Source organism: Salmo trutta, chromosome 34 (assembly GCF_901001165.1).
Source record: "Salmo trutta chromosome 34, fSalTru1.1, whole genome shotgun sequence".
Taxonomy (NCBI): Eukaryota; Metazoa; Chordata; class Actinopteri; order Salmoniformes; family Salmonidae; genus Salmo; species Salmo trutta.
In genome coordinates this window covers 8,291,148-8,318,200 of record NC_042990.1, presented here as the reverse complement: position 1 = coordinate 8,318,200, position 27,053 = coordinate 8,291,148, and the positions used below count along the sequence as shown (strand labels likewise).

At 42.7% G+C, this 27,053-nt stretch overlaps 2 protein-coding genes across 2 annotated transcripts; both read right to left on the bottom strand.

The window, feature by feature from the left end:
- Window positions 1-12,377: 12,377 nt before the first annotated feature.
- Window positions 12,378-21,858, bottom strand: lypla2 (lysophospholipase 2). Its single transcript, XM_029731532.1, has 10 exons — window positions 21,787-21,858; window positions 19,403-19,495; window positions 18,660-18,691; window positions 17,708-17,773; window positions 17,474-17,521; window positions 16,565-16,635; window positions 15,257-15,330; window positions 14,989-15,090; window positions 14,581-14,757; window positions 12,378-14,449 (listed from the first exon to the last, which is right to left on the bottom strand). Exons 2-10 carry the CDS (start codon window positions 19,478-19,480, stop codon window positions 14,399-14,401), a joined length of 699 nt encoding a protein of 232 aa, XP_029587392.1. The 5' UTR covers window positions 19,481-19,495; window positions 21,787-21,858; the 3' UTR covers window positions 12,378-14,398.
- A 210-nt stretch (window positions 21,859-22,068) lies between these two features.
- LOC115173459 (PITH (C-terminal proteasome-interacting domain of thioredoxin-like) domain containing 1) lies at window positions 22,069-25,079 on the bottom strand. Its single transcript, XM_029731533.1, has 6 exons — window positions 24,738-25,079; window positions 24,188-24,231; window positions 23,992-24,069; window positions 23,432-23,536; window positions 23,115-23,223; window positions 22,069-22,920 (listed from the first exon to the last, which is right to left on the bottom strand). The coding sequence occupies exons 1-6, from the start codon at window positions 24,927-24,929 to the stop codon at window positions 22,819-22,821; spliced, it is 630 nt and encodes a 209-aa protein (XP_029587393.1). The 5' UTR covers window positions 24,930-25,079; the 3' UTR covers window positions 22,069-22,818.
- Between the last annotated feature and the right edge of the window lie 1,974 nt (window positions 25,080-27,053).

The following is a 27,053-nucleotide window of genomic DNA, read 5'->3' as shown; positions in this document are numbered from 1 at the left end:
CGTATCTCCTGATTTAGAAAGGAATAGCACTTGCGCATGCGTATCTCCGCCCAGAATTATTTACATATCAGGAATCTCCGGATGTGAATTTTTTGTAAACAAGCATTTCTTTGTGGGGTTTTTTTCAACTATTTTTTTATGTAAGTCATAGTCATTTCACATTAACGATCCGTGTAACCCTTATCAGTCTAATAATCTCATACACTCATTCAAATTGAATATTGTTCTCCCGAGTAGAGCAGCAGTCTAAGGCACTGCATCTCGGTGCCGGACAGCGTTAGGTAGGCCGTCATTGCCTAGTTAAATTAAGGTTGAAAAAATGTGTCCATGACCAAAAGGCACCTGAACAGCTTCTACTCCCAAGCCATGAGACTGCTTACACACTTTATTATTTATTTAATTATCTTACACTCGCTGGACTCTACCCCCCCCCCCCCCCCCCATTATTTTAGAATAAGTCTGTAACTTAACAACATGTGGAAAAAGTAAAGGGGTCTGAATACTTTCCGAATGCATTGTATATGAAGATGGCGATAGATAGAAAGCGAGATCAGGGGCGAAGAATACTGGTGGCAAGTACAAACAGAGTGAGCAGTACAGCAGGTCAAATTCTGGAGGTGAAATGGAAGTGAATGAGTGGGAGTTAAACAAAGTGGAAGGTGTGGTGAAGAGCTCGGAGCCCGAACCTTGAATCAATGGATACGATAAAGAAAAATCTGGTCCAGTAGGAGTGACATTTTTGGAGTAAGTGGATCCTTGCCTTTTGGCGGATCCATTTGTGGTTTCAGTGTGGGTGGGAAAGGAGTTGTGGACAGTTGAGTCAGTGAAGGTAACCCATAGTGGACTTGTGATATTTGTGTGTGTTTATTTTGCCCAGCAGGAGTGGGCACTCCGTGTCATGCAACTTGTGGCAAGATCGGTTTCTTGCTTTGCTCTGAGGAACACGGTGCCATTGAAGGAGTGATTTCTGGGGTAGCATTAAGTGTGAAGGTGGAGCAATTGAAGGTCAAGATTCCCAGTGTTTGTTACCCCTGTCGTTTGGTGCGTCGCAGACCTGGTGGTGAGCATGGGGAAGTAGAGGAGTCACTATTTGTCATTTTGAATTTTGAATCATTGTCTTTACCAGACAAAGTCATGTTAGGATATATCAGTTATCCTGTTAGAGCTTTGTGCAGAGCCCACTGCGGTCTTTCAGGTGTCACGTGTATGGTCATGTTGCAGCAGTGTGTAGGAGGGAGATTCCAAGATGTGGGAAGTGTGCAGGAGGGCATGGGACAGAAGAATGTGTGGTTTAGGTGGAATAAGATGTGTGTCAACTGTAGGGGTGCCCATGTTGCTGGGGATCGGAAGTGTTCGGTGTGAGAGAGGCAGGTTGAGGTGGCCAGGATCAGAGTAGTACAGAAGGTGTCATATGCTGAGGCAGTGAAGAAAGTAGAGGAGGGTGGGTTAAGGGTGAGGGATGCTGAGAGGATCCCTGTGAGTAGTAGATCTGTGCCAGCACAGTGGTAAAACCATCAGTAGTTTTCCTGCTGGACCATGCCAGGAGATTTGGTTTGGGCACATACAGAGCAAGAGTTGACATAGTGGCGACGTCCTGCACCAAGATGAGCCACTGGTGCTTATCGGAGAGGGATTGGATGGTGCGGGTGATACCTGGGTGTCCAGTGGTGAGGAATGTCTGCCCAGGTAAACAGCCAATCTCTTACCCCGTGGGGACGTAGATGCGTTCTGGAGGGCAGGTAGCAGGAGCAGGTTCCCTCTCCAGAGTCTGGCGGATGTCCACACCTACGTCCCAAAGCACGGGGCTAACGATACAGGGGACAGATTGATGGGCTGGAGGGCACTCACAGGACCCTCCATCGACGTGGAACCACAGAGTACGGGAAAGCAGGTCCTCCAGCACCCTGGTCTCCAGGCGGTGATTCTCATCCTCAACCAGGAGATGGTGGGGTTGTGACGTTGGAGCCATGGGAGACCGAGGATGATTTTGTGTACAGGTGCGGTGATGATGAGGAAGAGAAGGCTTTCCTGGTGCATGAGTCCCACGGTGAGGTGATTGGTGCTGTGATGTGTGTAATTATGCCGGATCCCAATGGTCGCTTATCCAGGGTTTGGAACGGAAAAGGAGAGGAGAGCGGGTACAAAGTTATGTTCAGGGAGAAGGCAAGGGCCTGGTCGATGAAATTCCCTGCGGCACCGGAGTCCACTAGAGGAGCAGTAGAGACAACACCTGAGGTGTGGCCCCTACCTCCATGGGTTCAGACTCTGCCTCAGGACAGCCAATGGAGGGAGGTGAGTGGCGAGGTGGGCACCGCCGCTCCCGCATAAGGTTATCCAGACGGATGGCCATCGCGTTGAGTGCGTCCAAGGATGGGATGTCATACCGACATGCCAACTCTGTTTGGACCTCTTTGCGCAGTCCTCTCCGGAAAAGAGTGCGGAGCGCCGGCGCATTCCATCCGCTGGAGGATGCCACAGTCCGAAAGGTGAGGGCGTACTCCGCAGCGGTCTGGGCACCCTGCTGGAGTTGGAGAAATTGCTTACTTCCCGGTCTGACCTCTAGAGGATAGTCGAAGACCGCCGTGAACAGAACCATGAACTTCTTATAGGAACCCAACTCCTCCTCTCTCCATGACGGCCGTAGCCCACTCCAATGCCCGTCCGGTCAGCAGGGAAATAACTGTGGCAACCTTGTACCTCTCAATGATGGGGGCTCCCGTCTGATAGGGGTATGGAGGGAGCACTGGCGTAGAAAGCCACGGCATTTTGATGGAGTACCGTCATACTTCTCCGGAAGGGACAGTCGGGCATCGCTGACCTGGGCAAACAGCTGGGTAGGCTGGGGGACTGGCTCACTGTGACGACCTGTGGTAGGAGGCCTTCTGATAGAGGTATGGAGAGCCTCGCTGGTGGTGTCGAGGTAGTGGAGGACGCGGAGGAACTCCTCCATGGCAATACCCAGTTGCGCCAGCTGGTCGTGGTGTTGGTGGAGTAGATGACCCTGTTCCTTGACCATCTGGAAGATGATTTTATCCTCAGCTACTTCCATATTGTGAGGTAGTATTCTGTAACGTAAAAGGCTGGGAATCAGGAAGCAGGTGCAGAAGGTGAGTTTAATAATGAAGATGTGATAAATGCTGAAGTACAAACACAGACAGAGCCCATGGAAAACATCTTGTAGGATAAGCTCAAAAAGGACCTGGAAGAAGTTGAAGGTCATGACATACATAAAGAGAAAGAGGACCTGGAGCACACCAACTAGCTGGCAATGATAGAGAAGGATGAGCTGGAATCTATGAAGTCTGAAATAGAAAGAAAAGAAAGGAAAAAGAGGAGAACAAACTAAAGATACAAGATGAGAAGGACGAGTTTTGAAAGATCGAAAATTATTTACAGACACAGTCAGAGAATCTAGACAACCTCATGGAAGAGACAAAGTGTGAAAGGGAAAATGTTAAGGACAGGGCTTTCCAAATGCAAAATAAAAATGTGGAAATTGAACATGTTACTGAGGATACCAAGACAAAGAAGGCTGAACTGGAAATTATGAAAGCTGAGATAAAGACAGAGAAACAAGAAACAGAAAACCTGAAGGACATGATATCAAAGGAGAAAAATGACTTGCAACAAATTAAGAACTGGATAACACCAAGTGTCACATCTGCTCCTGCAACGCCCTCTACTGCTCATCCTGTGTCTCCTTGACCTGCCGCCATTCCCCCAGTACTCTCTCCCTCTTCCTCTCTGTGTGTGTGTGTGTGTGTGTGTGTGTGTGTGTGTGCGTGTGCGTGTGCGTGTGTGTGTGTGTGTGTGTGTGATTGTGTGGGCGGAGACAGGTGTGCTGGAGTCAGAGCAGATCACCACCAGCTGCAATCTGTTCCATAATCAAGACGTCTACAAATACTCAGCCCTGCCACTTCCACGCTGACAGATCGTAATCTCTGCTCAGTCAGTCTACGTTTCTGGCCGTTTGTTACTATTCAGATCCTGCTAACCTGTTGTGCCTGTTTTCCTTGCCTGATGCTGTTTTCCTCTCCGCTACTTTTCTGCTCGCTCTGACTCTGGTCGTGTCTCCAGTCCCACGTCTTGTCATCCTGCTACTCTGTCCTGGATTCTCCACTCTACTACTCCCTTGGATTCCCCTCCGGACCTGCTTACCCTGTCTCAACCCCTCTCGCTCCAGCCTCAGCCTCCGCACCTGGTTTCCAGCAACCCGCCCGAGCTTCCCCTGACCTGCATTCCATCTCCCCCTGTGTTTCAATAAATACCTCGGTTACTTAATCCCAGTCTCCTGGTCTGAGTCTGCTCTTGGGTTCCCCTGTTCCAATCCGGGTAACACCAAGGGCATGATGGAAATTGATATTCGTAAGCTGATACAAAGACAGCTTGACTTAGAAGGAGAAGAAGATGGAGTGAAAAATCAGATGTTGCACTGAAAGAGGAAGAGCAGAATATGAAAGAGAATATTGAGAAAATTAAAGAACATCTGGAGCAGATTCGTGCTGAAATACAACTACAGAGAGATGAAATTGCAACCCAAATGGAAGAGTTAAATGTAAAAAAGGAAGAGTTGGAAAACATTCAAACGGACATCGACAGACAAAAAGAGACAAAACACAAAATGCTAAAATCATAGAAAATAATCAACTGGAAGAGATACAAAAGGAGGAATTGGAAGACATCATTGAAATGACAAAGAGGGAGAAGGATGATATGATAAGGACAAAGGCTTAAATAGATGGGGGACAAAAACAACATCTGAAACAGGACAGAGAAGAACTTGAACATCTGAAACATGAGATATAAAATGAGAAAGAGGAGCTTGAGCGAACAAGAGAGTTGGCAATAAAAGGCAAAGATGAGTTTAAATTACTGGTGTCTGAAATGCAAAGACAAAGAGAGGAAATCGAACAAGACAAACAAACAAATCAAGATGAAAAGAATGAGCTGGAAGAAAGAGATCAAGGCTGATTTACAGACACGATCTGAGAATCTAGAAAACCTCATGGAGGATCCTTAGAGAAAAAGGATCATGTTGAAAACATGACTGCCCAAATCCTTGAAGAAAGAAAGGGCAGGAATTGAAAGTGTTATTGATTAGAAAAAAGTAATTAAAATTATCAAGAACATAATATCGAAGGAGAAAGATGATCTGGAACAAATGAAGATTGAGACTGAAAGAGAGATGGAAGAAATGGGCCAGATCAAGACTGATTTACAGAGGAGGTCAGAACATCTAGACAGAATGACGGAGAAGACAAAATGGGATAAGGTGGATGTAGAAGAAATGGATGCCCAACAGCAAAATGAAGAAATGGTAAGTATGGCAGACATAGATACACTGAGAGAAGATGATGAGGTAGTCAAATCCGCTGACAAGAGTGAGAGGGAAGAAGCTGAAACCAAAATAAAACACCTGACTAATGCTTCAACACAGACATCTCTAGTGGAGATGGAAATATCACAAGAAATGGAAGAAGGACTCCAAAAAGAAATAACAATGGTGGAAATGGAGTAACAATACCCTTTGAAGATCATGATGGCAGAGATAGAGAGGAGGAGGCAGAGCATGGAGCAGGTCAGTGCAGACCTCATGAGACAGAAGGGAGAAATTGAAAGTTAATTGAAAGAACTAAATGTCAGAGGGAAAGAACTAGAGTATATGCAATCTGAAATACAAAGAACTAGAGTACATGCATTCCGAAATACAAAGAACTAGAGTACATGCATTCCGAAAAACAAAGAACTAGAGTACATGCAATCTGAAATACAAAGAACTAGAGTACATGCAATCTGAAATACAAAGAACTAGAGTACATGCAATCTGAAATACAAAGAACTAGAGTACATGCAATCTGAAATACAAAGAACTAGAGTACATGCAATCTGAAATAGAAAGAACTAGAGTACATGCAATCTGGAATACAAAAGCAGAAAAACGAAATAACAAGAGTCAGAGTGCTGCTTTTAATCTACAAGAACAACCAGATACACACAAACAAATTACGTTGGTAACAAAGGTAGCAAAGGCAGACATGGCTACTCTTGAAAATAGGAAACCATTGACAAAAGAGGTTACAAACCGTAGGTTTGAGGAGTTTGGCCCAGAGGGAAACGGATGAGCCAGAGCAAAGTAAGCCTGAGACAACAATGACAAACGTAAGAGAATCGACTGTGGAGAAGAGAGAAGAGAAAGATCAGGTGATGGATGACTTGCAAAAAGACCAGGAAAAAACTGAAAGAAAGGTGGAAACTAAGGGCATAAAAGAGAAGACAGAGAGGGAGAAGGATGGGCTAGAACGGGTTACCATAGAGTCCCAGAGACTTTTGGAAGATCTAGAGAACATTGCGAAGGAGACCATGGAGAGGGGGTACAGAGGAAATGGCCATCAAAATAGAAAAGCAAAAGGAGGACAATGTGAGAATCATTGAAGAGATGGAGCAAAAGAAGCCTGCTTTAGAGTGAGATGTTGAGATGCAAAGTGAGAGAAAAGAAAGACTCGAACAAGGCCATGGTTGAAAGGAAGAAGGATGGCCTGCAACAAATGAAGTCTGAGATTACACAGTAAAGAGGCGATATTGAACAATTCACAGCCGTCTTAAAGGATGAGAAGTACACACTTGAACAATTTAAGATTGAGATGGAAAGACAAGAGACAAGAGATGATGAACAATATGGACTTGGTGGAAAGAGAGAGATGAACTGGAAAAGACAAGGTTGGAGATGGATGAGTTGGAACACATGACAGCTGAAATAGAAAGACTGAAGGATGAAATTGACAAAAGAAAGGGTGCAGCAATGATGGAGGTGCCACAGCTGGAGGAAAGAGAAGACAGCAATCAGAAACAGAGGGATGAAGTTGTCTTCATCTCAAATACAACACAGACAGAAAAAAAAGGTTGAGACACTTCACACAGAGGAAGACATGATGGACTGAATCAAGAAGGCGAGACATGATCTAGAACAAATGAGAGCTGACATACAAAAATACATTAATAAAATCAAGAACGTGACAGATAGGGCGAAGTATGGGTCTGAGCAAAGACAGCTACTACTATACCAGCATAAGAAGGAAATGGAAATCTTGAGGCAACAGTTACAGAAAAAGAGAGAAGAGCTGGATGAGATTATAAATGACATACAAAACAAGCAAGACATATTAAAGTGTGAGAAGGATCAAATGGAAAAGATAAGGGTTGAGGTCCAGAGAGAAAAGGATACAGAAGGTTACTGGATTACTCAACTTAAAGAATAGAAGGGGAGGAAAATGGAAACCCTGGAGTGGTCTTCAGCAGAGACAGACACCCTTAGCTCAGGAGTAGACAATATAATGGCAGTAGGCAGTAGAGAGATGGACGGGGAGAAAGAAATATGACCTACGGCAGAGACAAAACAAGAAAGTGGAGACATGGAGGAAGTCAAACTGGTAAAGCAAGGAACAGAAAAAGATGTAAGCAAAAGCAATCGTAAAGACAAAAGGAGCTATACGAATGCTGTGACACAAACGCATTCAGAAGAGATGGATAAAGCGCACAAAGGTCTGGAGCAGGTGAATTCTGCAACACAAACCTCACCAGAGAAGATGGAGAGAGAATCAATTGAGGAAGTAGGACAGTTGAAAAAGGAGGATGAGGAGAATGAGCTTGCTCTACTGATGGCTGAAGTAGACAAACAGAGAAAGGAGATTGAAAACAACATGGTGGAAATAGAGAGAGAGAGAAGAAGCAGCTGCAACAGATCAGAGCTGAGATACAGACAGCCCCAAAAAAACTGCTGGAGACTGAGATGCAGAGACAGATCAAAGACTCCACGCAACTTAAAGAAGAAACTGAGAACAACCTCAGACAGAAGACAACTACAACGCAAGTTGAGCTGGATCTGACAACAGATGAAAGGCTTCCAAATAGAGATCATTTGGAGAAAATCCAGGTAGAGGATTGGAGGGAGGAGATTGAGAAGATTAAGCGCAGGTTTCATGAAATGAAAGAACATCTAGAGGAAAGACTAGTGGTGATTCAGAGACATGAGATGGTACAGAGAACAAGAAAACAAAGAGAGAAAGAAGTGTTAAAGAAGACGAAGACGGAGTTGGAGAGAGGCAGCCAAGCTCTGCAAAGAGAGTGGGACAGAGGTAGGATGAAACATCAAGAGAAGGACCAGGAGCTTGAGATGCTAAATGTGGAGATGTTCAGAGAGATTGAGAGACTGTAGGGTAATATGGACAAAGAGACGGAAACACTCAAATCAAGTGACGAAGGTATCCAAACCTCAGACATGGTATTAACCATAGAGGAAGAGAGACTGGTTGATGGAGGAGCACACAGTGATGGAGGGTGCTCAGATGAGCGTAGTAGGAGCAGAAGCTGCTCCACCTGGATTCAGCGGAGTGCTATGGTGGCATTGGCGCTTCTGCTGTTGCTGCTGCCGCTGCTGTGATTGGAAAGGAGTGTGAAGAAGAGAAGAAAAACATAGTATAGTCCCAAGTCAGCAAAATTGTGTTTTATAGAAATGTAGAGAGTACATAAAATTGAACAACTCTGCTATCATTGATCGGGTTTCAATGTAAATAGTCTGTGTGGCCATTTGATTAATTGTTCAGCAGTCGTATGGCTTGAGGGTAGAAGCTGTTAAGGAGCCTTCTGGTCCTTGACTTGGGGCTCTGGGATCACTTGCCGTGCGGTAGCAGAGAGAACAGTTCATGACTTGGGTGACTGGAGTCTTTGACAATTTTTTGGGGCCTTCCCTGGATGGCAGGAAGCTTGGCCCCAGTGATGTACTGGGTCGTACGCACTACACTCTGTAACGCCGTATGGTCAGATGCCGAGCAGTTGCCATAGCAGGCGGTGATGCAACCGGTCAGGATGCTCTCGATGGTGCAGCTGTATAACTTTTTGAGGATCTGGGGACCTCTTGAAATGGGAAAAGGTGTTGTCGTGCCCTCTTCAGAACTGTCTTGGTGTGTTTGGACCATGATAGTTTGTTGGTGATGTGGACACCAAGGAACTTGAAACTCTCTATCTGCTCCACTACAGCCCTGTCGATGTTAATGGGGGCCTGTTTGGCCCGCCTTTTCCTGTAGTCCACGATCAGCTACTTTGTCTTGCTACGTTGAGGGAGAGGTTGTTGTCCTGGCACCACACTGCCAGTTCTCTGACCTCCTCCCTATAAGCTGTCTCATTGTTGTCGGTGATCAGGCCTACCATTGTTGTGTCATCAGCAAACTTAATGATGGCGTTGGAGTCGTGTTTGGCCACGCAGTCGTGGTTGAACAGGGAGTACAGGAGGGGACTGAGCACGCAACCCTGAGGGGCCCAGGGTTGAGGATCAGCGTGGCAGATGTGTTGTTGCCTACCCTTATCACCTGGGGGCGGCCCGTCAGGATGTCCAGGATCCAGTTGCAGAGGGAGGTGTTTAGTCCCAGGGTCCTTAGCTTAGTGATGAGATTCGTGGGCACTATGGTTTTGAACGTTGAGCTGTAGTCAATGAACAACATTCTCACATAGGTGTTCCTTTTGTCCTGTTGGGAGAGGGCAGTCGGTGAGCCATGACCAGCCTTTCAAAACATTTCATGGCTCCCGATGTGATTAATCATTCAATTATTAATCATTCAGTTTCATCATGTTTGATGTGTATTATATTATGCCATAGTGATAAGACATCATGTTGAGATGATGATATGCAACAACCTGATTTATATGGCTAAATTGCAGTGTTGTAAGAGTTCTTATGTATTTATTGCAGTTATGTATTTACTATTATGATGAGCTAAGTTTGCACTGAATAATAGATCTTGAGAGAGCAAAATGTACCTTTATTTAGTTATTATATCTATAAATAAATATTTATTTATTATATATTTTTGGACTGGTTCCTGGATGGACTCTTATCAAGATTTGTCATAATAAGTTAATTCAATGAATTATTTACTTATTTTTATACATACTGAATTTGCTAAAAAATAAAGTGCTATTCTATATTTGTCTCGGTACAATTGTTGTTCTTTAATCCAGTATTTTGTAAGTGTACAAGCCTTGTAATTCATTTATAAGCATGTGATTTTAACGTATTGAACTGGGTTATTTCTGCATCTCTTCCTCTATACATTTCTTTGTCTATACAGGGCTCCCGAGTGGCACACTGGTCTAAGACACTGCATCTCATTGGAAGAGGCGAATCCAGGCTGCATCACATCCGGCCGTGATTGGGAGTCCCATAGGGTGGCGTACAATTGGCCCAGCGTCGTCTGGGTTTGGCTGGGGTAGGCCGTCATTGTAAATAAGAATTTGTTCTTAACTGACTTGCCTGGTTAAATATATATATTTTTGAAATACATCCAAAATTACAACAAACATTTGTTATTATATTCTGACTTTTACAGTGCGGTAATCAATACTACTAACAGGTACACTTGACTATTTTGAACTATTTGGGGCTCTGTGATTCACTCAGTCAGTCTTAATTTAAAAGCATTTTTGCGAAAGGTTCATGTCTTGTCAAAAGAATCAGTGCACTATCTGCCGGTATCCCGGACCCTGATTTACCCACTGGACTAAAAAGGATACTCTATGGAGAATATCCATACTTTAGCTTTTTAGTCCAGGAATAGGTTTAAATAGATTATTGTCTCAAGTAGAAAACAAAATACCCAAAAGACCCATGGTGGAGATGCAGGAATATAAACAATTCACACTCATAATTTGACAGACTACCAAAGGTGCAAGAATATGCAAATAAAAAGATCTAGGTTTCTGATATTGAAGGGAACAGTCATATTCCTATGGAAAAGCACAGCTGCAATGCCTGGGAAATCCACCAATCCCTCATGGCCTTAATACCATTTACAATTTTTGTCAAGTCACTGTTTGCCTATAGTCTAATAATGACACCATTAATACGTTTTCTGTTTCTTTTGTCATTCCCTCACATCATTAGCTTATCTGTGAATTTATAACAATGTATTAGTCTTATCATTTTTTGATGTAATAAGCACCCCCATGTCTGCATCAGTGACAAGAATGCATCTGTGGTTGGCTATCTCGTAACCTACACATTATATTTTGACAGATTTGGTTAATTAACTATAAGTGCATTTTTTACCAAAATAGGCTTGTGAATTGTGTTGAATTATAAAACAATTGTCGACAATGCAGTGCTGCAGACGGATGCCATTACCAGAGTTTCTGAAATCACCTCCCTCCTCTTGAGGACAGCTATACTTGTTTTTTACTTTCTGAAACACAACTCAAAGGCAAATAAAAAGGTTTACATTAGAGAGAAGGCGAAGGAGAAACTGTTATTTTGCAAAATGTCTCAATAAACATCATGTTTACCTTGATGACGGCCTAATAGTATTAGACCTAGTCATGCATGTCATCAGGCTACACTTCAGTGACAGACTTTCAAACACAACTCATTTTCGCCTAAAATGACATACCCAAATCTATCTGCCTGTAGCTCAGGACCTGAAGCAAGGATATGCATATTATTGATACCTTTAGAAAGGAAACACTTTGAAGTTTGTGGAAATGTGAAATTAATGTAGGAGAATACAACACATTAGATCTGGTAAAAGATAATACAAGATAATATTTTTAATTTTTTTCCCCATCTTTGAAATGCAAGAGAAAGGTCACAATGTATTATTCCAGGTTAGGTGCAATTTCGATTTTGTCTACTAGATGGCAGCAGTGTATGTGCAAAGTTTTACACTGACCCAATGCACGTTTGCATTTCTGTTCAAAATATTGAATCAAGTCTGCCCAAATGTGCCTAATTGGTTTATTGATACATTTTCAAGTTCATAACTGTGCACTCTCCTCAAACAATAGCATAGTATTCTTTCACTAATAGCTTCTGTAAATTGGAAGGGTGCAGAATTTAAGCTTTCTGCCCATATCAGATATGTCTTTGTCCTGGGAAATGTTCTTGTTACTTACAACCTCATGCTAATCACATTAGCCTACGTTAGCTCAACCGTCCCGTGGGGGGGGGGGACGACGACACACCGATCCTGTAGAGGTTTATTAACCACCCGAATTCATACGTATTTCAGTGTCTGCACCATAGAGATAGAGGACTCATCTTTATATCTGTCCTAATTTAACGTTTGTGACAGCATGGGCAGCGCCATTGAGGCTACAACTCATAGGAATCCCCACCCAGGTGACTACTTTGATTACTTTAAGAGGGGCAGAAGCATAATGGAAGCCCTCAATGGCTCTGCCCATTCTAAAAGGGCCTTTTGGCCTCTATCATTCTCTATGGTCTGCAGATGTCTGCAACAAAGAATTGCACATGTATTTTCTTGAACAATGTGACGTACAGTTCACAGACCAGAGACATTACTACTGTAATCATGTTCGACAAAAACAAAAACTGTTCAAATGCACTGTTATTTGCATCATTTATTCCAGATACAGGTGTCTTAGAAAATAAAATAACCTGAGGGACCAACAGCCGCTCAACATATTTTAGCCAGTCAGATTAACAGACACAATGATGAGATGACAAAGTGACAAAACACATTGAGACAAAATGAAAGATCCAAATGAGCCACAATTGTAAAAATTCTAACAATGACAAAGTAGAACTCAAGAGAACAGACATGAGATACTTTATTCAACCTTGTTCCACAGGGAATTAGGTGATAGGATGGGACTAGAAGGCAAAAAGGGATGGAAGAGAGAAAAGCATACAAAATGTAGTCCACTAATACAAGTGAAAAGTAAACGTGCTGGGTCAAGGAAGATGACATGGGGAAAGATGTAATAAGACAAATAGGGAGTAAGAGACATTAATTAAATAGCAGAACAATTAATACAGTTGTTTTATTCTCCAATGTCTACCATTTTAAATTAGGTTTCAGTAATACAGAATAGGTCATCATAAAGAGAAAACATTGACAAAAGGAAAATACAGAACACCTGATTTTAGCACAATGACTCAGAGTTAAAGTCCTACGACCAAGCTCCGCAAGTTGTTCAAGACTAATGCTTTTTTTTTTATCACCCTTCAATTAATAAAGGAACAGCTTTTTTTCTCAGCCTTCCCAGTGCATACCAATTTTAAGAGTCAAATTACAAGACCTGGTTAAAGTTAACTCTGACCTTTCACACTGTATTAGTGGGTGAAGGTAAGTTGTCAAATGAGTGAATAGTTTTGCTTGACAGTAAAAATGACCTTGGTCAGTGAGAGCGGAAACTTATTTGTGCTGGACATGGATGGAATGGAACATGGCTCACTGGTCAAATGCTAGATGCTAAGAGGGAACGGCTAGGAAGAGCTGCAGTCAAACGAGTCGAGTTGTGTGAACTACATTTTATGTTCTGGTTCTGGTACCATCTGGAGTAATACATTATCAATCTATTTTTATCTTTGCTGAACATCTCTTCAGTGCAATACACAAATACAAGTAGCTAAAACAATTAGATTTTTTTAAGCCCTAAGCCCTTAAAGGTGTATGAAATGTATCATTTTAATCTTTCAGTTAATACATTTAATTCAATCCTGCCACAATCATTTTGGATTCAGGCAATGGAAATGTTTGATTTTATACATTTAGTTTTATCATGGCCCATTTATGGCAAACAAAATAAATCACCTAAATGTACACATCGTCAATAACCCTAAATTGTGGTAACAGAACATAACATTGTGGCAAAAGTAATGATCCATTGGTTTCCTTTATTTCAATTGGGCTTTTATAACGTCAGATAATTGAATCAGCACAAGTACGGGCACCCGGGAATGACGGGGCACCCATGGGTAGCTGTGGCGCGACCACAACCCCACCAGCGGCCGTGAACCCGTTGGGAACAGCATACACAGCAGCATGGCACCAGAGTCACTCCAGACGGCACCAGACCCTCGGGACCTGAGGACCAGAACCACAGGCTGCTGAACCTGCCATCTCCTCAGCCTGGGTCAGACTCGGACACTGGGTGGCATCTAGGAACAGGAGGAGCCCCCCTGCTCACTTACTGCTTCACTCACTGACACACACAGCAATGGAGGGAAACAGGAGTGGAGGTTCAGAGAAAGAAAGCGGGGATAATGGTGGGTTGGGTAAGATAAAAGAATCCCAGGGGTTGTACTGTGTTTATCAGTGATTCTCCCTCAAAGCGAAGACTTGTTTGCACACTTCAGTGTGTTCAAAACTGTGCGTTTATAAAAAGGTGTGTCCAGTATGATGTGCGTTGGATTTTTATGGAATGAGGCATGTATTATGATTATGATGTTATGTGAAAGTAAGTGTTACTGTGTTTGTGTGTGTGTGTGTGTGTGTGTGTGTGTGTGTGTGTGTGGAGGGGGCGGTGCTCATGGCTGTTTCCTGTGAGAGAATGGCAGGTCAGAGGTGAGAGGTCAGCGTCTAAGAGTCACAGTGGGGTTGAGGTGAGGTCAGATTCGGGGCAACTGCTTCTCAATGAATTCCTTCACTGCTGCCATCTCCTGTCAGATCACAATAAAGAAGCGTATAAGAAACCGAACATCATGAATACTTCCATGGATACTCATAGAAAACCATTAGCACACATAGAACATTGATACTCATGCATGTTACAACCAAAATCCCCTTTTACCTGAGGACAGGAGCTGTGCATGAGTCCCGGGTAGGTCCGGAAGGTGATTTTCTGAGGGTTGACGATGATCTTGAGCTTCTCGGCCGTCATGGCCCCAAACTGCACTGGGATCATGGGGTCCATCTCCCCATGACACTGCAGTATGGGCATGTCCCTATTCCCACTGGTGCTCGCCGCCTAATGGGCACAACAGACCATTACATTCAATAATTAAAAGCAAAAAGTGAAGACCAAGACCAGGTTCTAACGTCAAATGACCTATTCAGTTCATTCATATCTATACAGCAAAATCATCAAGAGCAATGGAGAGAAGAATCCAGCCCGGTAATAAAAGAAACAGCTCTGTGGAATGTTCAGGGGACTGAGTACCAGAAATTGTAGAGAAACAAGTAAGCTGTGTAAATGTACCTGTGGGAAACTCTTGTGAAGCGGCAGCCAGCAACTGAGAGCAACCACACCTGCCAATTGCTGCTGACAGGTGAGGGCGGTATACAAGGACAGAGCCCCACCCTGGGAGACAGTGAAAAATAGAGGGGGGGGGGGGGGTAAAATGTGTTTAGACCTATGAAGATGTTGTTCATGGTTCACATAGTTTACACAGTTTCAACAGCAATGTTGAAAAATCACTGACAATCAGGAACTGGAAAAATAGAGCGATCAGAGCGATTGACCTCACCTGAGAGAACCCTCCAAGCATCACACGATTGGCGGGTATTCCATTCTTTACCTCGTGGTCGATTATGGCTTTGACTGTGGAAAAGTAGGGTGAAAACAGAGGCTGAACATATTGATTTATTTCACCTTTATTTAACCAGGTAGGCAAGTTTTGGCAAAAGAAAAATATACCCAATGTCTAGTTATGATGCACACTGTTTTAGCTAACATGGTTATGTTAATAGGCACAGATCTATGGAAGAGTACCAAAAAATGGCTGCAGCATTGTAGGTACCCAAGAACACAGTGGCCTCCATCATTCTTAAATGGAAGACGTTTGGAACCACCAAAAATCTTCCTAGAGCTGGACGCCCGGCCAAACTGAGCAATCGGGGGAGAAGGGCCTTGGTCAGGGAGGTGGCCAAGTACCCGATGGTCACTGACAGAGCTCTAGAAGGACAACCGCAGCACTCCACCAATCAGACCTTTATGGTAGAGTGGCCAAACGGAAGCAACTTCTCAGTAAAAGGCACATGATAGCCCATTTGGAGTAAAAGGCACCTAAAGGATTCTCAGACCATGAGAAACAAGATTCTCTGCTCTGATGAAACCAAGATTGAACTCTTTGGCCTGAATGCCAAGCGTCACATCTGGAAGAAACCAGGCACTGCTCATCACCTGGCCAATACCATCCCTACGGTGAAGCATGGTGGTGGCAGCATCATGCTGTGGGGATGTTTTTCAGTGGCAGGGAGACCAGTCAGTATCGAGGCACAGATAAACGGAGTCAAGTACAGAGAGATCCTTGATGAAAACCTGTTCCAGAGCACTCAGGACCTCAGACTGGGGTGAAGGTTCACCTTCAAACAGGATAACCACCCTCAGCACACAGCGCAGGAGTGGCTTAAGTCTCTGAATGTGCTTGATTGGCCCAGCCAGAGCCCAGACTTGAACCCGATTGAACATCTCTGGAGAGACCTGAAAATAGCTGTGCAGCGACGCTCCCCATGCAAACTGACAGAGCTTGAGAGGATCTGCAGAGAAGAACGGGAGAAACTCCCCAAATACAGGCGTGCCAAGCTTGTAGCGTCATACCCAAGAAGACTCTTGGCTTTTTAATTTTTTTTAATACATTGGCAAATATTTCTATATACCTGTTTTAGCTTTGTCAGTATGGGGTATTGTGTGTAGAATGAAGAGGGGGGGGGGGGGGAATTAGTTAATCCATTTTAAAATAAGGCTGTAACGAAATAAAATGTGGAAAAATTCAAGGGGTCTGAACACAGTCTTTATAACATGCATAATACTTGTGTCACACTGAATGACTTACTGTTCTCCGCTGCCCTCTTGATGCCAGCCTCGTCTTCTGGAGAATCTGGGCTGAGACCCATCAGGTCAAACCTGAAGAAACACACAGATCCATGTTCAGACGATGTAATACTCATCTCATATAATGAGCTCCAAAAGTATTGAAACGGTGACATTTGTTGTTGTTTTGGCTTTGTACTCCAGCACTTTGGATTTGAAATGAGTGAAAGTTAGACGCATTAATATCATACTCATCATTATTCACAACTTATTCAGGACCTTCCGTGATCATGGTAGCATCCACATTAATGTAGAAGTGTTTAAAAACTTATTTTAATCTTATTTACAATAAAAAAGTTACTCCAAAATGACAATACATGATTTACCATTCATTTCTATTGGGCACAAAATAATCTGAAACCACCAAAACAAACAGCAAATGCATCCAACAAGTTTGTGGAGTCCCAATCTTGATGTAATCCTTGCGTGCTAGGAATATGGGACCAAATACAAAACTTGATTACTTTAATACACATATGTGAATTTGTCCCAATACCTTGGTTCCCCTAAAATGGGGGGACTATGTACAAAAAGTGCTGTAATTTCAAAACGTTTCACCCGATATGGATGAAAATACCCTCAAATTACAGTGCACTGTCAGCTTTAATCTCATAGTCATAGTATCATTTCAAATCTAAAGTGCTGGAGTACAGAGCCAAAACAACAACAAAAATGTCACTGTCCCAATACTTTTGGCGCTCACTGTACATCTTATGTGCCCCTGGTATCCTGGTAGCGTGCGTGTCTTTGAAGGAATTCCATGTTCACAAAATCTCTCACCAAAAGGAAATCTCTTTTCCACTGAAGTGTAGTTTACAGTCAAGCCATTGGCCAATGGGAAATGTTTTAGATCAGCGCAAACATGACTCACCATGAAGGCATGGTCATCTTCATATTAAGAGTGACAGGGATTCTGGGCCTGTGGAGAAACAAATGAATCAATGGACACATGCTCTACTAGGTTCGAGGACTAAATGGTTGTATAGAAAGATAAGAGACTACCAAGGATAAGATTCGACTCTGACGGCAACACTCCAGAAACTGAGGCACTCAAGAAGAGAAATAAAACATGTCAGGACATATGAAAGATAATACAAAGACTTACGCGTGGGGGCAGATATACTTTACATGTGGCAGTTGGATAGCAGTCATGGTGTCTGCCCAGCCATGCCTGAGAAGAGGAAGAGCAATTCAGAGAGAGAAAGTGGTACTCTATACATTTTAGATCTTAGTCATTTTAGCAGACGCTCTTATCCAGAGCGACTTACAGTAGTGAATGCATACATTTCATACATTTCTATGTTTTTTTTGTACTGGCCCCCCGTGGGAATCGAACCCACAACCCTGGGGTTGCACACACCATGCTCTACCAACTGAGCCACAGGGAAGACCTGATACAGATTAGGCTATTAGATTTATACAGAGAATAAAAGGCGCAGCATACTAGGTTGGGTTTGCTCCTAGCAGAACTCGGCTAGGCAAAGCGAACGTCTGTGCCTCGCATAATCCCAAGACCTTCGCTTGAAAAACAATTTAAAAAAATGAAATTTTACTGTTTGAGACGCTGTCATTGTGTTTACTTGATAGCTACCCACACAAATAGCTAGCTAAAACAAAGTGTTAATAAGATAAAAAAATCATTAAAACGATTTTAAAAGCAATACAAATAAGTTGTCCTTGAGACGCTGTAGCAACATAGGCAGTATACATCAATGACCATAGAAGTGTTGATAGACACTTCCTCAAAATAGTCAGGAAATCTGTAATTCAATTTGACGCTTTTGCCGGGGAGGTCTTAGTCACGCCATTTTACATCTAACTAAGATGTTTGGTGCAGTATTTCTCTAGTGAAAACATTTGCATGAAAACTAACAGTTTTTTGTTGAATGACAAACACTTCATTGAAGAATCCGGTCCATGGTTCCCAATCTTACTAGGAGTAGTACTGTTGTCAAATCACTGACGAAGGAGCGCCGACATCTGCTACTGAACTTCGATTTGCCGCAAGAAAAAAAAGTGTTTGTGAAATGCTGGGAAGCTTAAGACAGGAAACTCACCCTGAGTCACCCAAACCATGAAGGAAGATCACCTGTGGTAGAGATAGTGAGATTGACAGTTTTACATTGGGTAATGGTGTATTATGAACATCAAAGAGCATGCCAGTTTACTGGCTACGGCACTGTATTTGCATATGAACACCAGGTTCAAGTGTTTGTTATCCCTTAAAGCGACAATATTTTAACATAGCACAGTTCAACGGTTTTTTATTTACATTTGGTGGAGTTGACAACTAATGTGAATTCAATGTGAAATCAACAAAAATGTCACTTCATCGGACAGGTAAAAAGTTGAGTGAAAGAAAAATAACTACATTTTTGCTAATCCAATCAGTCTTCCACCTTGATTCAACGTCATCGCATAGATTCTTTTTTTGACATTGAAACAACCAGTTTTTGCCCAGTGGGTTCACGGTAGGGCCGGGACCATAACAATACTCGTTAGTATCGTGGCAAGTAAATAAAACACAAAGCGGATCTATCCTCTTAAGGAAAATGCCCTAATGTTAGAAACAAACATCATTATGATGTCATCCAGAGTCACATTTATTTTCCAATTCAAAGCAGACAATATTTTATATACAGCAGGTTTTTATAGGACTATTGTGATACTGGTATCGTCCCTGCCCTAGTTCACAGAACCTCTGAACAGATTAGGTTCAGCATGGCAAGCTTAGCAATAAGTGGCCAAATTTGCTGATGGATGCCCTAAGTTACACTATGGTGTTGGTGTGCTCTCTCACCGCAGCGGTCTCCTTCTCTGTCCCAGACACCGTCACAGCCTCGGCGAGCAGCGGCACAGACATGTTGTTGCCACACATACACTGTAAGGAGTGCTAGAGAGAGGGGGAAGGGCATATCAATGATGTGGCTGGTTATCAATGCTGCTATTCATCATAGGGACAGACATGATGACTAAAGACCTGTGCATGCCGCAGTTTATGGCTGCTATGAACCAATGAGACAGGCTGAGTACTGAGAGTAATCTCCTCAGTCAGGAAGTACTGAAACTCATTAACTAAATGCACTCCTAACTGCAAATCTGTTATTAACCAAAATGCAAATAGGCTAGTATCAGCGCCACTGCCTATACACAGAAAACGGATATCGGCTAGCTAGAGCATATTGTTTTCAAAGTCAACATTTAATACCCTCATAGCGTTAGGTTGAGCGACATATGAAAAAAGATTGAGGCAAGCAAAAGAGAAAAAACTATGAGAGGAGAAATGAAAAAGGAAAAGTGAGGAGGTGGTTCATGTATAAACCTTCAGGGAGATGAAACACTGAGTTAGTTACAATTCCACCCACCTAATGACCTGTAGTTAGTGAAAGCAAAGGGAGACAGAGAAAGAGCCAAATCAGGAGAATGAGAATGACAGGCTCAACAGGGAGATAGAACAGGACCGTTTGTCGCGCATCACAATAACTTTCTGCACTGCAATGACACGCATGCTCATTATGCCTTTGCCTCATTTCCTTGTCAGCTATTGTACACTTCAATAGGCTTAGTGCCTACCATTAAAAAAAAGGTTGTACCTTCAAGTGGTAATGAATAGCTAATATTTGTTTAGTTAATTTTGTCCCACTCCAAAACAACCAAGCTATATGATTCCCCCACGCAGGTAAGCCTACAGCACTCTGTCCTTGCAACCCGGGATCCTTGGTACATCCCTACCCCATTGAAGTTAAGATTTTAAATGGTTAAGGTAAGGGTTAGGCTTGGGCTATGTAAAAGTTTAGGGACGTCCCAAGTATCCCGGATAGCACTAACCCTCGCTGGTGATTTGGATACTAGCATCAATGACAAAGTGGAGGCTTTGTTCCTGCATGCCTGTATAATCTTTGACTTTATGCCGTCACTTAACGTTAGCCTGCCTGTAATTGTATTTGCAAGGCAAAAATCCTCAGTCCCTTCAAAGACAAAGGCGAAATCGCTGCTTGTCCTGCATTGATTTTCCATGATCCCCTGTCAGCAGTTGTTAAATAGCTAAGCATGGATGGAAGGAAATGCACCGATTTCACGGTCAGCTCTCTCAGCAAGCCTTCTATGGATGATACAAACAATGCCGTCCATGCACCGCTACAACATCACGCGTTCGCATCTGACTTGCATTAAACAGAAACCAAACTTTGACTGGTTCAGTTGTTGGCGTCAAAATGATGTGCCGCCTTGGCCCTTTATTTACTTGCATTTACAGCAGATAGTGGCTCCATTTTCTCAGTAGTCAAGCGCAATTGTTACCGGGAATAAAAACCCTGTAAGGTTTACCCGGTGCGTAAATTCTAGCCACCAGGCAAGCATCGAGTAATATGCGGCAGTTCAGTATAGCCAGCTAGAACCAGCAACACTGGGGTGTATTAATTCCGCCGATTCTGTTGCAAAATGTTTCTTAAAAACGTAACGAATCGGGGAGGGACATACCTGGAATTTCCCAATAGAAAATATCGTTTTAGTTGAAAACTACACTGTTTGGATTAATGATTTACACCCCTGATTTTATTAGTAAACCAAGTTACGCATGCTAGCTAACGCATTAGCTGGTGTGGCTACTTGCAACACGTCAGTTATCGTAATATATTAGCTAGTTTAATTATTTGACGTAGACATATGTGGCAATACATTGACAACTAGCGATCGAGGGTACGGATATGTTGTTAATTAGTTACTGTAGCTAGCTAAAGGAAGGTTATGAAGAAACAATGGGGGGGCTGAGAGATGCATCTTAGCTCGCTGCTACACAGCCGTTGCGTTGTGCAACCCGATGGGGAAATTCAGGAGAGGTTAAGTGCAAAGCCGCTAGCTAGATTGTTTCAAAAACGTTGATAAGCTAGCCATCTACATCCAAGCAGTCAGTTTAATCCTGTTTAGCTGGCTACACATCCTCAAATACTCAATGATGACCAGCAAGCTAACCACAGAGCAGCAATCTGTAGTACACTGCCCTCCGGTCTCTTTCGAGCTTGGTTCGATTGACATGTGAGCTAAATTCTACCAGGTATTTGAATACATCACTTCCCCATGCCCTTCAACCAAAGCGGTAACCAAAAGGCCCATACGGGTTCGGTTCGGATGGGGTAAAGGAGTATTGTAAAACCGCGGCCCGCTAATACAAATTCATACACTCACCACTTGCTGTCCCAGAATCTCAACGGAACTTCCGCTACTGGTGTAGAAGGGCGGGGATTCTTTTTAGTGACGTCATCACAATGTCCACACCCTTTCTCGTGCCTGCACTGTACACCCCGCCATCAATTGATCCATTGATAATGCAATTTGCACTAAACAAATATATTATACCAAATCCAAAGAGCATCTTTTCAATACAAATAACAATACTGTAGCCTTTTAGCACGCCAAAATCTACACTTCAATACTCACAATAAAATGTTTTTTAAAAAAATACTATTATTCTCGTGTATAACATCTTTATTCTTCAAATAATTTCATCACACACACAACAGCAGAGGGCATTTTCTATTCCTTAGACTAGGCATACAGTATTTTCCTCAAATTCCCAACATGTTGGACAAAGCAATCACATTCAGCCACTGGCAGCAATGTGACACCTCATTAATAATGCAATGAAATCACGAGTTAAATAGCTTTTGTGTTTGGTGAGTGTCAAAGGAAGCAGTGTGGTATAGTGAGCAACTCACTTGGGTATATGGGTCAAATCTAATCTATTCAAATGAAAACCTTATGCTCATCTACTTTGGTTGTGTCAAAATGTTCACATTATTGCTAAGCCATTCAGAGCTTGGATGAGAAAGAATGTGAGTGATCTCCCACTGCAGGTGACATTGGAGTCAGTCCAGTTTTGCTGAGACAAGTTGTCATATTACAACAAACCACTAGGTGGCACAGTCTCCAGATATATTTTAGATAAAAGCACTGAAGCTTTTGATGCTTTATCACAAGGTTACCAGTGAGTGGCGTTAAATGTATTCATTACCCAAATCAAAACTGACTCAATTCTTTCAGCCTCCACTCTGTGGTACAATAAGTGCAACAACTGAGCAAATCTAGATTAGACACTGATATTCAGTATTAGTCATATCTGACCTCCAATGAGAAAGTTCACCCACCAAGCCTAAGTATCCATCACCACTTCCTTTTGACCCATATCTGTCAATGCAACTTTCCCACCCCTCCTTTCTCTCAGGAGATGAAATTTGTTTGTGGGATGATGCTGTCGACTTTATGGTCTGCAGGGTTAGCGGACGCCTCGTAGTTGCAGATCGTCACTTCATGTCTGTGAGCCTGGGAGGAAGAAAGCAAAACAGATGAGACACAGGTGAGGTGTTTTGCCATTTAACAAATGGACAACATGGAACAGTCAAAGTAAAGCCTGATACATAAGTGAAACATAATTCTGCAAATCAATAGAACGATAAGAAACAAATAAATTCAGCACCTCAGATAATTTACTGGAGGTGGGTCTAATTTGTTCTCACCTGGGAGTACTCCCCTCTCAGCCCAATGTAGTAGACCCGTGTGGACTCTGTCCCAAAGTTCCGTGATATGTGAATGGACAAGTGATTAACGTTGGAGAAACGGGCAATCCTGGAAAGAATGATCATTTAGGGTTGATTCGTTTAGTGGGTTTTAGGTTGGGTGGATACTTAGGCACAGTAAACTGAAATGTGATTTTTTACAAATGTTTTGTTATCTTGTCTCGAAAATAGTCTATGGGTGAGCAGTGACCAAACCCCATTTTTTTGTAGGAAAACAATACTATTTTAGTGTATGTGCGCGCTTCTATTGCTCTTACTTAGTTGGGTATTCCAGCTGAGCCAGTGGATCTCTATTGAGACGGAAGGCTTGTTCAGGTTCTCTGCCTGTGTCATCAAAGGACATTTGGGGTATGTTCTTGTACCTACACGGACAATGCAACAACACAAAGTGACAAACAGTTATCAAAACCACACATGCTGACAATAAATAAATGTAGTTCCATGTCAATGTAGCGGAAGCTAGCTAATTGTCACTAGCTGTCTTGTCTCACTGTGTGAAGAGTGAGCCAAATGTCACTGACAGAGCAATACGTTAGCTACTTGCCCTTTCAGTTTGCCCAGAGCTGGGGGTGTATTCACTATGAACCAAACGAAAGCAAACAGAACAAAACGACCTGAACCTGTCCAATAGAAACTCGTTGCAAAACATTTTCTGTTGTGACCCGTTTTGCAATGAATACTACTCCCCTGGTTGAGTCGTGAGTAATAAGCATCATATCAAATCTCAGAGCGAGTTGATACATGCTACACTGGCTCAATGCAATCCCAGAGTCAGGACCCAAGGTGTTTCTGAAAGGCAGAAACAGTACTCACTCACAGTCTCATTTCAGCAGGATGCGATTCATCGTCTTCGCCGGCGATGATTATCCCTTTCAGCTTGACACTTCCAGTGAACCTGAGAAAAATATGATTTGTGACAGAATGCATAAAAGACAATATGATTAAACAAGTTTGAAGTTAATATTACAGGATAAGAAAAAGGTGAAAAGGGGGTTGATGGGTGGGGTTCTTACGGGATGTTGAACAGGAGCTCTTCATCAGCATCACTCTCAACAAACTACAGAGAGAGGTCAGAGACCGTTTCCAGAGAATTAATGAGATAAAGAGTTTATCACATAGCAGTTATTTGAAAGTTAACAGTGGGCCTTCATCACATTAGAAAGGTTATGAGAAGTTGGCTTTCACTAATGGAAGAGGTCCAGATCAGCTCTAAAGAAAAGTTCACTGACACCAAAATGTTCCACCACCTGTGTAAGTTACATATTTCGTTCAGTGTACAAAACAAGTCATCATGGGTTTTTAATATTACAAGTAAATGTGTATCAATGACTTCTGGAAGGGCGCATTATATCATCCAGTCTGGCCTTGACTGCAGTATCGCTGCATACCAATTTCCCTTGCCAATTACGCGATACATTTTTGCAACGTTTGTTTTACCGACGAGCCAAAATGGCAGCTGTCACAGCTGAGTTTCATCATTTCAGATGATAATTCAGGGCTTCTACGCCCTCAAAAAAGGTTACATTGAGATGTACTATACACACAAGGAGTCGACAACATTACCTTCTCCCTGTCAGTCCGTTGATCCCATGGTTTAAACACGAGTTTCCCATCGCCTTCTCTTGTTTCGTTGAGACACTGCAGTTTTTCGATGTCAATGCGCTGATACAGTGCATACTCCAAGCCCCGTTCCGCTGGCTCGTGCTCGTCTTCACAGCAGCCGTGGCTGTGCCCACCATGGCCGTGACCAGACATCACAGATACTAAATATCGCACTTTAGAGAAATGTACGTCCTAGCTGGTGATGATACGGGCTGTCTAACTAGCTAAGTTGTTTGTTTCAGACTGACCTGGCTGGTTTCACTTTTCCACAACATTCTGGAGAGGAAACCTTTCAAAATCACATGTACGTTAATAGCCAATCAAGATGGACGTACAGATGCAGAACACCAACGTGCTCTCTGATTGGCCTGGCCAACACCAATGAACAAGCACAGGGTTTCCACTAGCTATTTGTTTACTAGCTTTCACACCAACGAAATCAGATTACAGTCAAAATTGGCTACAAAAATTTGCTTTTTGTTATTTAAGGTTAGCAGTGTGGTTAAGGTTAGGTTTAAAAATGACATTTTAAGATTGTAGAAATTGACGGGGTTTATGCCACGACCCAAGCACACGAACCTGTAAAACCCATAACTGATATTAGATCAGTGTCTAGTGGAAAGCTGCTCCCATTTGTTTTGAACCCAACATCCATCGCATGTTTCTGTCAGTAGTCATTATTACAGTCAGTGATACAATATTCCAATCAATTACATATTCTCTATGTGCTCAATAGTGCTGGGAATGTAGAATGTACCCTACTACATACAGCAACTTATTCAGTGCACTGTGGCCAGGTTCCATTGCTAGATTTGAGCAGTGTTTTTCTCTTTCATTTCAACATCAACACAAGACACAATAGACCATGCATACATATGAGGGCAAAACGTCAATTTTATTGAAAATGTCCATATAACATTTATTAAAATCTATTAAAATTACTATTTGCTCCACGTCCATTTGGATCCAGGTTCAGGGGGAGCCAGGGGTCCCAGAGATGAAAATAAATACATAAGAGTGAAGCTGCATGGTCCTATCACTTCCTCTCTCCTCTTTCTCCCTTTTTGTGTTTTCCTCTTTCCGCACTCACTTCATTCCTCACTCATCACAGTGAACCAGATAAAAGTAGGGATGCACATGTGGTTCAACACCGAACACAGTAAGAAAACAAGGTGTGGATGCACTGGAATAAAATGGGTCTATTCAATTGTACTTAAAAACATGCTGCCTGTAACAGCACTGTCATTTGATGTCTTAACTTATGCGTACCATAATAAAGCATAGTTGTCTGTGTCAGAGTTCCTCTGTAGTGTATGAACTTGTAACAAATGACTAGTTTCGCCTTTGAAATATTTTGTCTGCGTGTTTGTTTGCCAGGGTCTATCTGGGAACATTTAAAAATGGAGGACATAATTGTGTGTGTATTTAAGAAACGCTAAAATAATGGAGAAAATCTGTGTGTATGTACAGTCGTGGCCAAAAGTTTTGAGAATGCCACAAATATACATTTTCACAAAGTCTGCTGCCTCAGTATGCATGATGGCAATTTGCATATACTCCAGAATGTTATGAAGAGTGATCAGATGAATTGCAAAGTCCCTCTTTGCCATGCAAATGAACTGAATCCCCAAAAAACATATCCACTGCATTTCTGCCCTGCCACAAAAGGACCAGCTGACATCATGTCAGTGATTCTCTCGTTAACACAGGTGTGAGTGTTGATGAGGACAAGGCTGGATATCACTCTGTCATGCTGATTGAGTTCAAATAACAGGCTTCAAAAGGAGGGTGGTGCTCGGAATCATTGTTCTTCCTCTGTCAACCATGGTTACCTGCAAGGAAACATATGCCGTCATCATTGCTTTGCACAAAAAGGGCTTCACAGGCAAGGATATTGCTGCCAGTAAGATTGCACCTAAATCAACCATTTATCAGATCATCAAGAACTTCAACTGTTGTGAAGAAGGCTTCAGGGCGCCCAAGAAAGTCCAGCAAGCGCCAGGACCGTCTCCTAAAGTTGATTCAGCTGCGGGATCGGGGCACCACCAGTACAGAGCTTGCTTAGGAATGGCAACAGGCAGGTGTGAGTGCATCTGCACGTACAGTGAGGCGAAGACTTTTGGAGGATGGCCTGGTGTCAAGAAGGGCAGCAAAGAAGCCACTTCTCTCCAGGAAAAACATCAGGGACAGACTGATATTCTGCAAAAGGTATAGGGATTGAACTGCTGAGGAATGGGGTAAAGTCATTTTCTCTGATGAATCCCCTTTCCGATTGTT